At 46.5% G+C, this 13,894-nt stretch overlaps 1 protein-coding gene across 4 annotated transcripts in view; it reads left to right on the forward strand.

Moving 5' to 3' along the window:
* Window positions 1–13,555, forward strand: part of SMOX (spermine oxidase) — a 51,892-nt gene extending 38,337 nt beyond the window's left edge. For all 4 annotated transcript variants that reach the window (XM_041488162.1, XM_041488160.1, XM_041488164.1 and 1 more), the window contains exons 4-7: window positions 1,835–2,008; window positions 4,819–5,518; window positions 11,635–11,795; window positions 13,078–13,555. In XM_041488162.1, coding sequence (XP_041344096.1) covers window positions 1,835–2,008; window positions 4,819–5,518; window positions 11,635–11,795; window positions 13,078–13,215 — 1,173 coding nt within the window. In that variant the 3' untranslated portion in view covers window positions 13,216–13,555. The remainder of the gene's footprint in view (window positions 1–1,834; window positions 2,009–4,818; window positions 5,519–11,634; window positions 11,796–13,077) is intronic.
* Window positions 13,556–13,894: the final 339 nt, after the last annotated feature.

The following is a 13,894-nucleotide window of genomic DNA, read 5'->3' on the forward strand; positions in this document are numbered from 1 at the left end:
ATGTCCCAGGCAGTGTCTGCAATTCTCTTCTGTCTTTACCAGTCCCACTCATTTTCCTTGTGATTGTTTCTTCTCTGTTTTTATCATTTATTTCTCTCCCCCTTCCCCCCCCCCTTTTTTTTCACTCTTTCACTTACTTTCTTCAATTTTCTCCTCATCCCTTGCTTTTCAACTCACCTTCCTCCATTTGCTCACAGATCTCCTCTCTCTCACTCCTACCACTGCAATGTGTTTATCCTCCCCCCTTTCCTCCTGTTCTCTCTATTTTGCCACCTCAATTTCACTTTATTCCTAAAACCCAAGATAAAATCAAGCTCTTGGGGAAAATTGGAGTGGGAAGAACGTAAACCAGAGTGGATTAGCCCTATCAGCAGGGAATGAGAAGCTCCAGGAGCTTTTTGAAGGCAAGGCTGCCACAGTTTTTTACCAGCTTTGTACCAGATATTTACTGTAGACTTCAACTTCTTGACACATCCAAATCATCTCAACATCCAAAAAATGATCATAAGGTGTAATCAAACCATCTTTGACAGGAAAAACTCCCCAGGCAGAGATGTAAGAATATTGTTCACCCTGTGGCATGATGTGCATGAGAAGGGGACACATTCTGGACAAACAAATCATTAATGGGATGTGCTGCATTTCTGAGAGGCATCTTTTGAAAGCCTTCCTGTGTTAAAAGATTCCTCTTGAGTTTTTTATTTTCCGTAGAAAGGAAGAGCCATGATGCAATTGCAGGCTCTTCTGGCAGTAATGTAGATAGAAAGACAAGTTTTTCCAGACAGCCACAAGCAGAGGGCTGAGGTGGATGGTGTTTCCTTACCTTTACGTAGCTTGTATGGAAAACTGGGGTTGAAAAACACCAGGAATATCTTCAGAGAAGAATGATTTGTCACAAGGCATTTTTACTGTGGCTCCTGGTGAGGGGCTCTAGACATGTCACTGTTTTCCATGGATTTCTACCTGTCCTGTGCTCAAGTAAAATTGTGTGCATACAGAATTCCTCTGCTGTTTGTCACCCTGATTTCATGGGATGTTGGAATCCAAAATGCAGGGAATTCTCAGAACTTTGGGCCTGTAAGCCAAAGCTTAGAATTAAACGCAAGATTTGATCTGAGACCTTGGAAAAGGCTTCCAAACTTAAGTACTACAAGCGAGAATGTGGATTTATAGTTTAAAGCAGAGACATGTTAAGTTAAAAAGAGGAAAGTTTAGAGTTTTAGAATTTAGGATATAGAAAAAATAAAAGTAGTTACAAAGGTAATCAAGTTTAGAATACAGTACTGTAGGTTTATGTATCATAACATAATTAACTAAGAAAGCTTGCACTGCAGCAAAAGTCCATAAAACTAAATATTTAAGGATTAAGTAAAAAACATAAATTATCTTTATTCAATAAATCCTTAAAAGGTCTTATAACTAGCGATCTTGTAACTTTCTAAACCATGCAGTAAAGATGTGAGCTAAGCTCACCCTTCCTGTCGATGTCGAAGATACGAAAAATAAATCACATCCTCTAAAAACTCAAAAATCCCATCTCTAACTCATTCAAAATTCCTTCAAAAATCCCCATAAATGGGACAACAGAACAACAACTGTGAAACTCAATTCACCCACTCTGGTGGATTCCTTCTAAATGATGGAGAGGGTGGAAGGGCTGGTGTCAATCTGGGATTGCACCTGGGACACGGAGGTGGAAGAAGAGCTGGTGCTTTTTGTCAGATGTGAGGAAGGACGTGGCTTCTGCTGGGAGGAGGAGGTGAATGTGCTGGATTGGGACAGGTGAAGGAACATCTTGCTGGATGATCCCATCCTTGTGTCCTGTCTCTGGCAGGTCTATAACCTGACTCAGGAGTTCTTCCAACGAGGTAAACCAGTCAATGCTGAGAGCCAGAACAGCGTGGGCGTTTTCACGCGGGACGTCGTGCGCAAACGCGTCAAGGCCGACCCGGATGACACGGAGGCCGTCAAGAGGCTGAAACTGGCCATGATCCAGCAGTACCTGAAGGTAGGTGTGCGCATCATTGGGGTGTTCTGTTTGGGTTTAAACTAGGAGCAAAAAAATCTTCAACCTCACGCACCTGTCTGAGCCCTGCCCAGCCCTGGAAATTGCCTTCTGTGCTCTCTTGCAGTTTGTGTTTCTGTTGACAACTTTCCCTCCTGGTGCAGATCCAAAGACACTGGGCTGCAAGGAATAATACATTTTTTTTTTTTTTTCTTACCTTAAAACCCCAGTTGTCTTAATAGAAGAGGCTTTCCTAGGCCTTGTTAAATTTTCTGGTTTGATTTAGGGTTTTTTTGCCACCTGAAGTAACTCTATTGTCAGGTTCTTTTAGTAGTGTCTTATCTTGTGACTTACACCTGCCCCCCCTGATCCTGCCTGAGTGTTTTTTACCTCTCAGAGATGAGAGGAAATGTAACTTTGATGCTAGTAATTTGCTGAAGAAATCCCCAGAAAGCATTTTGAAGGTAAAGCAATAAAATCCAAGACAGACAACTTTGCACACAGCTTCCGTAGTTTTTTTTATCTCCTTGGTGCCTTGGCTAATTGAGTTCTCTGTGGGATGAGGACTTAATGCTGCATCAAGCACTCCACGAGTATAGTGTATCAGTTATTTTTATTTCAATTAGAATGACTTAAAAGCTTCTGAAATGAGGCAGGGGAGGCAAGCAGCACTTTGTCATTAGTTCACTGTTTTCAGGTGGGAATCTAAACCAAAGAGGAATAAAGACCTAAAGTGTCTCGCAGGAGATTTGAGATGAAGCTGAGGTTTGAACCCTGGTGTCCTGAGCCTAATATCTCAGCATCCTCACCCAAAACCTTTTCTCACAGGGTGTCTCCACAGCTGCCACGTAAAGCTCAGTTATTTATTGTGTTACCCATATACCCATGCAGACAGGGTTAAGTCACTGGATACAGCTCTGGGTTTCCTGGTGGTTTTTCCTGTGCTTGCTCCAGGCTGCCACAGTCAGAGCTGTTTCTGCAAGTCTTGCAAATCCCTTCTCATGCAAATACCTGAGAACAACAAAGCTTCTCATACTTAAGACTATCAGATGACAGAGTGGGGATTTACCTGCCTTGGGTTAGAGTCTTCCTAGTTGTTTGTTTTTTTCCCCCTGGCATTTTGCCTTCATGGTTGAGAGAATCAAACAGCCACCAGTGTTTAACTTCATAATGAGGAGTGTCCTGTTGGAGCATCCAAGCAGGATGAGGATCCTGCTGTGTGCCACGGATTTTGTCTTGTCACCCTGGGGGAGGTCTGGGAAGTGCTTGGGTAGGGTGGAACTACAGCACAGTCCAAAGATGGGTCTTCACTCAGTCCCCACTGGAGTTACCAGGCAGTGACCAGGACAGGGAAGGCACCTGTTGGTCCCTGCAGGCACAGGAGCAGCCTGGGAGCTGCTGGTACAGCCCTGACTTGTTCACTTTGTCCCAGCACAGAGATTCCTGCTCTGCACCAGGGTGCTCCACAGGGAGACAGTCTGGGCTTGTCAGGCTTCCAAGCACAGTCATTAAAGTGTGGAAAGGTCTGGAAAATAGGTCAAAGGGCGAGGTAAGGAATTGTAATATTCCTTAAAATGCTTAGAGAATTACAGTGTGCGAGCGATTGTGACTCCGGTGATGTGAAGATTTTAAGATCACTGTGTCCCGTGCATCAGGATTATCATTAGAAGCTTATCACAAGACAGGCCAAACATCCTGCCTTTGTTCCAGGGATTGTTGGGAGCTACAGCTATGCTTAATACTCCTACAAACATTAACCAACAGGTTAATGGATCTAAAGCTTTGGTAATCACATCAAACACACGTGGCTCACATCTTGGCATTTCCCTTTTCCGTCTCCTTCAGTTCCTCCTGTGCTGGGTCCTCTCACCTCTGGCAGATTGTTAGCTGGCTGGTTGCTGACTGTTTGACAGCAGGCTGAAAGCTGCAGACAGCACAAAGAGCTGCCAGAAGTTTTTTGTGGTTCCTCGAGGGAACATTTATTAGCATTGGAATGAGCATCTGATTAATGCAACTCCAGGTTCTGCTGTAGGAGCACCAGGCAGTGGGTCCCTGGCCACTGCAGAGGGTTTTAAAGGATAGAAACCAGAACTTTAACCCAGAATTGTGCAGAAGCAAAGACATAATGGAATGATAGATTCACAGAATGGTTTGGGTTGGCGGGGACCTTAAAGACCATCCAGTTCCATCCCCTGCCATGGGCAGGACACCTTCCACAGGTTGCTCCAAGTCCCATCCAACCTGCCTTGAAAACACTTCCAGGGCTGTGGCAGCCACAGCTTCTCTGGGCACCCTGTGCCAGGGCCTTACCACCCTCACAAGGAAGAATTTATTCCTCACATCTAATTTAATTTGACCATCAGTTTAAAGCCATAATTCTTTCTCCTGTCACTCCTTGGCCTTGTCCAAAGTCCCTCTCCAGCTCTTTTGTAGGACCTTTAGGTACTGAAAGGTGTCAGGAGGTCTTGCCAGAGCTTTCTCTTCTCTAGGCTGAACAGCCCCAGCTCTCATTTTGTCTTCAGATCAGAGGGGCTCTGTTGTGCAGGGCTCCAGCCCTCTGGTCCCTGAACTCTGGATGATGCAACTCCAACTCTTTACCATGACAAAATGGTTTCTCTGGTTGCAAGAAAGGCTAAGGATTGATTTTTGTCAGATCCTGTGGCCAAGCACTTCTTTACTAGCAAAACTAATCTGGTTTCAGAGTGGAATTCATCACTCTCATCTCATGCAGCTCCTCTGTGCCCTTGCAGAGCTGTGCTGTGGCTAAAGGAGTTGCTCTGTGGCAATGTTGCTTTTGTGTTGCTTTTCCTTAGGTAGAGAGTTGTGAGAGCAGCTCCCACAGCATGGATGAAGTCTCGCTGAGTGAATTTGGGGAATGGACCGAAATCCCTGGGGCACATCACGTCATTCCTTGTGGTTTCATTAAAATCGTGGAGATTCTGGCCCGCTCCATTCCCAAGTCTGTCATTCAGCTCCGCAAGCCGGTCAAGTGCATCCACTGGAACCAGTCGGTCAGCAAGGAGATTGAGAGGGTGGCTGACCACAACAGTGACCTCCCCGAGGAGAACAAGGGCTCCAATGTCTTCGTAGAGTGCGAGGACTGTGAGTTCATCCCAGCTGACCACGTCATTGTGACTGTGTCCCTGGGAGTCTTGAAGAAGCGCCACGAGAGCCTGTTCCATCCCCGCCTGCCTGAGGAGAAGGTGATGGCCATTGAGAAACTGGGAATCAATACCACTGACAAGATCTTCCTGGAGTTTGAAGAGCCTTTCTGGAGCTCTGAGTGCAACAGCATCCAGTTTGTCTGGGAAGACGAGGCAGAGAGCGAGAGCTTGACTTATCCTGAGGAGCTGTGGTACAAGAAGATCTGCAGCTTTGATGTGCTGTACCCACCCGAGAGGTACGGCCACGTCCTCAGTGGCTGGATCTGTGGAGAAGAGGCTTTGATTATGGAGAAGTGTGATGATGAAACTGTGGCAGAAACCTGCACCGAAATGCTACGTAAATTTACAGGTCAGCCTTGGTGGGAGAGGGAGCGTGGGGCTGGGGAATCAAATAATCACGAGGAAGGAAATGCTTTAAAGTCATTTTTAGTTCTTTGGCATTTTGTGTCCCTTTGAATGTGCGTGTGCTTCCAGCATAGCTCCTGCTTGGGTGTGCCTGAGAGCTATTTATACAGAGGGGCTGATAAACCGGCTCAGGAAGTGATGGGCAGAAGTGCTGGAGGATTCCACATCCTCTGCTTTATTGAATCACAAATAACTCTTCAGCAGCTGAAGCTGTCGGGCTCTGAGGGCTGATCTCAGCTGTGGAGAGCAAGCATGGCCCCTTCAGAAATTGAACCTGTTTAGATCAACTGAGTTGTGTTTCAGTCACATCCCTGACTTCCATTCAGTATCAGATAGATGGAGATAATCTCCAAGACCTAAATTTCAAAAAATTTATTGATCTTGAGAGTTCCCATTTTCTGGGTGCATCACTGAAACCTTCCTGGACTTCTCAGATTTAATGTTCTGTGATCACACATCACTTTAAGGGCAGCAGTTGGACTGAGGCAAGTCTTAGGTGCATTACACTGAGAAAATCCAAATGAAATCACTTAAAGCAATAACACTTGGATGCTGGGCTTTAGCTGGTCCACAGGCACTTCTCTAGACGTCACACACCTTTCCAGGAAAAGGGATTTTTGTATCTGAGAGTCTTTGACATCCTCTGATGGGAGACACTGTGCAAGTGCAGGTATAAGGTAGTAACACTGAAAGAAATAGTGATGGACTTAACAGCAATTTTGAAATAAGGGTTTTGAATTTATGCAGAATTACAAGCAGTTATAAGAGGAGCATCCTCCAAGATGAGGTGTAGTTTATGCTATTTTAGAGATGGCTCCTGTGATTAAATGATATTATAGAAGGACGATCGACCAAAATCTCCAGTCTCAGCACTCCAACCTTACCTCTTGTCCATGGAGCTCCAGCTAAGTGGAGAAGTTTGTCTTCACAAGTGCAGCTTTCCCCTGTCCTTACTGCCCATTTGCCACCAACAGCATGGAGATCCAGAGAGTCACAGAATCACAGAATATCCTGAATTGGAAGGGACCCATCAGGATCATCGTGTCCAGCTGCTGGCCCTGCTCAGGACACTCCAACAATCCCTTTGTGCCTCAGAGCATTGTCCAAATGCTTCTTGAGCTCAGTCTGGCTTGGTGCTGTGACCATTCCTTGGGGAGCCTGTTCCAGCACCTCTGGGTGAAGAACCTTTTTCCTGAAAGGGCTCTGGAATCTGAGGACTTCCTGCATAACTGACTACGGGCAAAAGAGGTTTTACCACTTTCTACAAGAGCTGTAGGGTAGAGACTCTGGGTTGAAAAGCTCTGATTCAGTGCCTGCATCCTTGTTTCAGCGGTGCCTCCTGAGCTGCTGGTGTTCAGGGGTGTTGGGTGTCCCCATGTCCTGTGTGTTACATCATTCCCTATGTACCATCTTTCCCCTAACCCCAGCAGGGAACTGCTGCTCTACACAGGCTTAGCAGGAGGCACTTCTCTCACAGGCCAAGTTGTTGCAGTGCTGAATGTACAAACAACCTTGTTTGTTGCAGCTTTTCTTGCTTAAGGCCTATTAAAAAACAAAAAAAATAATTCCAAAACCCACTCCAATTCATCAGTGGGAATTTGGCTGTTTGGGTCTGTTGTCGTTTGGCACGTGGGAGTTTGCTCTCCCTCTTCCTTCTTGGGCTTTTTCACAGTTACTGTTTACGTGTGTTGGATGTTCTTCTCCTCCCAGCATGGAAATATGTGGCTCTGGGCCCTGGCTCTGTGCTGCAGTTGCTGTTCCAGCTGATGCTGCACCTGGTCACTGTCCATCAGGCTCTTCCACACAGCTAATCCCAGGTTATTTCTCCTTGGAGAATTCCAGACTGGATTTACCAGGGCCTTGCCCTGCAATGAGCATTTTGTGCATCAGCTGAGAAATGGTCTTGCAGCTACTGAAAACTGTGAGAGGAAAACCTGTTTTTGGATCACCCATTACCCAAGATGACCTGTTCCACTCTGCCTCCAATCCCTTTGTTGGTAGAAAACCTTTTCAAAGCTCCTGCAGGATTCCCTGGCTAAGGGAGCTGGGTTTATCCTGTTTCCCTTGCTCCTGTTTTCCCTAGAGGTTCCCATAAGGAGCAGTACCTCAGGGCTGATCTGGGCCAGGTGCCAGGCTGGCTGAAATAACAGAAGTGTGCTCAGCTCTCTGTGCACCTCCCTTCTCTGCTGATCTGTTCCAGGGGGAGTGTGAGAGGGGGTTAGAGCAGCAGCCCATGATACACCTACAGCCACTTCTGAGCACGGCTGCACTCCTCTGGTCCAATTAGCACCACCAGACCCAGCTCTGAAAGCCTTTCCCAACACTCAAGTTCACACGGGTCAGCTAACCAGGTTAGGAGACTAGTCCTGCCAGGATCCTGACCTCCTTGGAGAGCCTGGATCTTCCATAGGGCAGCTCAGATCTTCCACACCTCACCTGGTGGTGCTCTGTGACATCTTCTGAAGCAGCTTTTCTCTACTGAGTATAGAGGGAGCCTTATATTCAATAATGAAGCAGATAGTTTGAGCCTTTTAATGTTCCCTTTGCCTTTTGTGCCTTTCATGTGCTGGGTATGAAATGCCCCCTGTTCTCATTCTTCTGAGAAAGAATTCATGCATTACCAGGTAGGTTCCCATCTTTCACTGTGTTTTCCCACTCTATTGCTCGTGGTGGCCTTTCCTCTGGCTTCAGAGTATGTTAGACCAGTTTTAAGTTAAATCCATTCTTTTAGGCTCACACTGAGAATCTCTCTGTGAACTGACCTTGAATTTTCCTCTCAGGTCGGCGTTGGGGATTATCTGGCTTTGCTGTGAAAAGCTCTGAGGATTGTTCTAACCAAAGAACCATCAGCAATTACTGCTTTTCACAACTGGATGGTGAAAAGCAGTGTCCTCCAAATCTGATTAAATGGAATACCTCAGTGCAATTAGGAGCCTTGCTCTACCTTCTTTGTTGGATAAGCTCCCAGAGCAGGAAGCCAGAGGCTCCCTGCTGAAGGGATCACTGGAGCCTGGCAGGCTGCAGCTGGAAATGCCCTGAGTTTTCCTGCCTGACCTCCAGGAGGGGAACAGATCTGTTTTAGGTTCTGCATCACATCTCCCAGTCCCATGTGGGTGTCTGGGGTAGCCACTCTGGTGGTTGTAGTTGGTATGGGGGCAGTACCACAGATCTCCCTTGGTGGAATCTTACATCCTGCTCTCAGGGAGGCAAATAAATTTGGGTGCCTTAATTTAGATTGATAAGTTGTTTTTGTGGTAATTCAGTCAGCCCTATAACCAATAAACCTCTGTATCCACACCTCCCAGCAGCTGAACTAAAATGGGATTGTGTGAGGCACAGGGAGTTGTCTTCTGTAGCTTCACAAGTGGAAATCTGTGGCATGGAGATATGTGCCTTCCTGCTTTAGTGAAGGCCAACATCCTTTCTTTAGCTGTTTAATCTCTCTTTGGATGGTGGGAATGAAGAACTTTCCACATCTGTGTTGTTACTTTCATCTGTAGACAAAGGCAGTTTACCCTGTTTAAAAGCAGAATGAGAAAGTCCAGTGAAAGATGTTCCTTGAAGGACTGTGGCTCTCAGCCTTTGTAGTTGCTGTCTTCAAACAACAGCTCAGGATCAGAACTTGTGCTACGTGCTTCTGTCTGACCTTCAACCAAAACCCTCCTCTGGGTCTCCTGATTTTCCTCTTAGAAAGTGAGGAAATTTTTGCTTGCATTAAAAGGTGCAGAATTGCAGAGGCACAGTTGCTGCACAGTGGACACTTGGGTCTTGCTGACATGGCCTGGTGTGCTGGAGACCTGGGAAGGAGCTCATGTGGATGGATGTGGATATGGAAACATGCACCAGCTCTGGAAGAGGCACCACCAGGCCACTGCAGAGACTCCTTTTATTTGAAAACCCCTCGTGTGCTGTTTTTGTGCAGTGCAGTGGGATGGGTGGCTGCCTTGGCTCTGCCTGGGGAGTGTTCTATGACAGCTTCCATGGTGTATTCTCCTGGGCTTTCCCACAGCCCTCAAAAATAAAACATGATAACTTACTTCCTTGATATATCTGAGAGCTCCCAGTTCTCAGACTCCCTTGGGCTTTCCACTTCCAGGCATTTCTGCTTTGAAGAGTCTTGCAGGAACATGTTTCAGAGGCCTTTGTTATGCAAAGCTCTTACTCCTGAAACAACATTGCTTTGTAGGATGTGTTTTGTTTGTGGGATATATTTATTTGCTAGTCTGTGCCATATTTTGATCTGGGGTCTGGTTTTAAAGTGTTCACAGAGTACTCTGGGCAGGCCATCCTCTGCTTCGTTCCAGCCCCTTATTCCATAGCTCTGGCTGACAGGATACTTCTGAAAGCAGAAGCTGAACCAGGACCTGCTCTTGATTTTAAGGAATTGAAGGCACAGCTAAATAATAGTTTATGAGAGTTAAATAATGCAGTGCCTAACCAGGGTTTACATTTGAGTGTCTCCCTCTCAACTGGGTGAAGAAAGTGGGGGAATTTGGGTTGTCTCATGGCAGGCTGAACATCTTGAGTTGTCACAGAGTCAGGGTCTGAAGCAGGCAAAGGATGTGAACATCTCAAAACTCCTGCTTTTTGTGCTGACGATCTTCTGGAATCACGGAATTACTTAAGTTGGAAAAGCTCTTTAAGAACATTAATCCCACCCATTCCCCCAGCACTGCCAAGGCCACCACTGACACGTCTCCACGTGCCACATCCCCATGGCTTTTAAATCCCTCCAGGAGTGGTGACTCCCACCACTGTCCTGGCAGCTCTGCCAGGGCTGGACAACCCTTTCCTTGAAGAATCATAGAATGGTTTGGGTTGGAAGAGACCTTTATGATCATCCAGTTCCAGTCCCCTTGCTGTTGAAGATTTAGACTCAGCTCAAGGTTCAGGTAGCTGAACCTTGCTTGGGTATGTGATGTTACCTCAAGGGTGGATCTTGCCTTCTGCAGAGGGAATTTCTCTTCACTGGAATTCTCCATGTCCCCCTGTTCCACTCCTGCCATGCCAGATACAATCATGGGACTCCAACAAAAGCAGTGACACTGGGATGGTGCAAAACTAGCAAGAGAATCTCCAAAGTGTGACTCTCCCTGCTTGTACCTGAGGCTCTTGTGCCACCAGCTGGTGGGCTGCAGTCCTGGATCCCATGTTCTCCAAGGTCTTTGGGATGGGGACAGTGGCTGGTCACCCTGTCCTGGGTGCATTGTTCTCCTCTAGGTCCTACATCCTCTTAGCTGTGGAAATCCTACGGTGATCTACAAATCCTGCTTCCAGCCTCAAAAGTCTTCTTTCCATGCCTTGTGCATTAAATAAATAGAGTCTCCTGGATTTTTCCTTCATTTGGGGGACAATGGTATGGGAAGCTGTTGGAATGAGTTAATGCAGGTTTTGAGGACTTCCTGACAGGTTTTTCAATGCCCCCACATAAGGAAGATTTGCCTTCTTTGGAGGCACATCTCTCTCACAAGGCTACCTAAACATCCAATTCAGACTAGGCACTCAATTTAATACCTAAATTTTGGTGAGATCTATCACATGCTTGATTACCACCAGGCTCCCCACTGCAAATGAGACCAGAAGATGCTTTGTATTTCCAAACCAGGCTGTGTCCAAGGTTCCCTGAAGCTCCCCAGTGTTCCAGGAACCTAAACATTTTAATGCTCCTTTCCAAAACAAATCAGAGAATCATTTAAGTAGAAAAAGACCTCCAAGGTCATGGGTCCAACCTGTGACCAGTTCCTCACCTTATCAAGCAGACCAGGGCGCTTAGTGCTTCATCCAGTTGCTCCTTGGACAGCTCCAGGTGTTGTTCCTTGGACACCACCCAGGTGGAATTCCCCCAACACCCTGGAAAATGGAAGAGCTGAGATGAAAAGGGAGGCAGTTTCTGTTACATAAATTGTTAAAACTCAGTGATGGAAGAGAGATCTGCTTTGGGGGCTCTGCTGGGATGGATGTTGAATAAAGTGGAATCTCTGTCACCCACACCTTGCTCAGGCACTGCCCTCTTCCCTCTTGGACACAGTCTGACTTTTTTTCCTTCCGCTTTCCACCCAGGGAATCCAAACATTCCGAAACCTCGCCGGATCCTGCGGTCCTCCTGGGGCAGCAATCCCCACTTCCGTGGATCCTACTCCTACACCCAGGTTGGGTCTAGTGGGGCCGACGTGGAGAAACTGGCGAAACCACTGCCTTATGCTGAGAGCTCCAAAACTCCTGTGAGTATGGCCCAGATGGGGCCTGGGGCAATAAAACTGATGGGACACTGGCCAGCAGCTTTTTGGGGAGGGAGGTTGAAAGAGAAAATCCCTGCTTTGGCCTCCAGCAGTGTGTTTCCCCCTTTCTATTTCCTACAAATGATGTGTGTAGGATTTTGCCTCTTTAACGTTTGGAATGGCAATGTCTCAGGGATTCCCTCATCTCTCCCTGAATTTATCAAGAGCTGCTCATGTGTGTGGCTTTTGGAATTGTGATGTTGTCATTTAATGACCATCAGCCCTATTGTCCAGTTCAGAATTCCTCAGGAAAGCATGTGCTAATCTGTTTTAAAGATTATTATTATTATTATTATTATTATTATTATTACTCTGCTAATGTCTAGGTCTGAATGTGTTAGGGGTGCATATTAGGAAATCTTTCTGTGCTGGCAGTGCAGGCTGAGGGAGGCCCAGTCCTTGGCAGGGGATGATGAGTTTTCTCCCCAGGCACTGCCTTGGCTTTCTGAATTTAGCAAGGAGAGCTGGAGCACACATGGAGGTGGTTACACAGCTCAGGAACAAATTAAGCCAAACTCACCCCATCACTCAGGGTTATGTGTCCGAATCCAAAGGCTGATGAAAATGCAGCATTCAAGCAGCTGCCCAGTCCATTTCCTCTACCACTGCCTGGCCCCAGCAGAAATTATTTTATTCAGTGCAGAAATCTACTTAAGAAAACCCAGTAGGAGCTTTAGGAAGCTTTCTGTGTAGTTCCCAGGGAAAACCTCCCAGAAATTCCTGCCTCAAATCCGAGCTGCAGTTCTAGCAAGCACCTCACTCTTGGTCTAAGAGATACAATGCTGTGTCTCACCCTCTGGGTATTGAGACATGGCTGTTACTCTTCTGAAGCTGCTGTCCAGAAGAAAAATTCCCTTAATGCCGAAAAGGCTGAAATGTAATTTAGGGGAGCAAAGGGAGGAGATGGTACAGAGCAGGTGCTCTGTGCCTCCTGCAGGTTTGTTAAGGTTTTTTGGAACTGGCATCTTGTGGTGCCTCTCGTGGGGGGTTTTGAGAACCAGCCCACCAAAACAGATGAAAAGCCCTGGATCCCTGGAAGTGCTCCAGGCCAGGTTGGAGAGGCTTGGAGCAACCTGGGATAGAGGAAGAACTGGATGATCTTTCAGGTCCCTTCCAACGCAAACCGTGCTGTGTGGGAGGGCACAGAAAGTTTGTCTCCTTTTATCCTCCCAGCTGCTCCCCAGTGAGCTGTGCTGATCTGTGCCCCTTGTGCTGTGCCCTGCAGCCCATGCAGGTGATGTTTTCAGGGGAGGCCACTCACAGGAAGTATTACTCCACGACCCACGGTGCTGTGCTCTCGGGGCAGAGGGAGGCTGCTCGGCTCATCGAGATGTACCAGGACCTGCTGCAGTGCCCGACCTGAGGGAGCCCTGCCTGACCACCACCACCTCCCAAATCCTCCTGCAGGTGTGTGGAGGGGGTTCTGTTTTATTTCAGTTCGCAGTAGAACAGCCTTTTATCTTTTCTATTAAAAAAAATTTAAAAATAAAAACCTCTGATTGTTAAAAATGTTAGTCATCAATAGCTTCATTTCCATGTGCTGTATTGTTAACAGGGAAGGGTGCTCCTTTTTGGTCTGGTAAACTGATTCTCTGTCATTTTAATTCTAATTTCACTTTTGGTGCCTATCATGTTTGTTTTGTTTCTTTTTTCTTTCTGTATTGTAAGTGCCTTCTATACTAAAATAAATGTTGTAATAAAAAGACTGGGTGCTGTGATACTTCCTGGACACTTCACTTGGTAACTTCCAACTCTTTTATTCAACATTACAAAAATAGGGGTTTTTTTTCTCTTCCTATAAAATTTGGAGTAGGAGGAAAACAAGGTTGAAAATAGATCAGAAACACATTACACAAATTGTGTTTGTATGGAATAATCTCTCCAAACTGGAGATTTTCTGTGCCAGCACTACAATCCTGACCAAAGGGGTCTGGTTAGGGCAGAGCTGACAGCACTGTGGTCAGCGTGGTCACAGCCCCAAGGCTTATGGAGTGTTTGGACAAGGCTCTCAGCACAGGTGGGATTCTGGGGATGCCCTGTGC

Source organism: Pyrgilauda ruficollis, unplaced genomic scaffold (genome assembly GCF_017590135.1).
Source record: "Pyrgilauda ruficollis isolate IOZ18807 unplaced genomic scaffold, ASM1759013v1 scaffold88, whole genome shotgun sequence".
Classification (NCBI taxonomy): domain Eukaryota; kingdom Metazoa; phylum Chordata; class Aves; order Passeriformes; family Passeridae; genus Pyrgilauda; species Pyrgilauda ruficollis.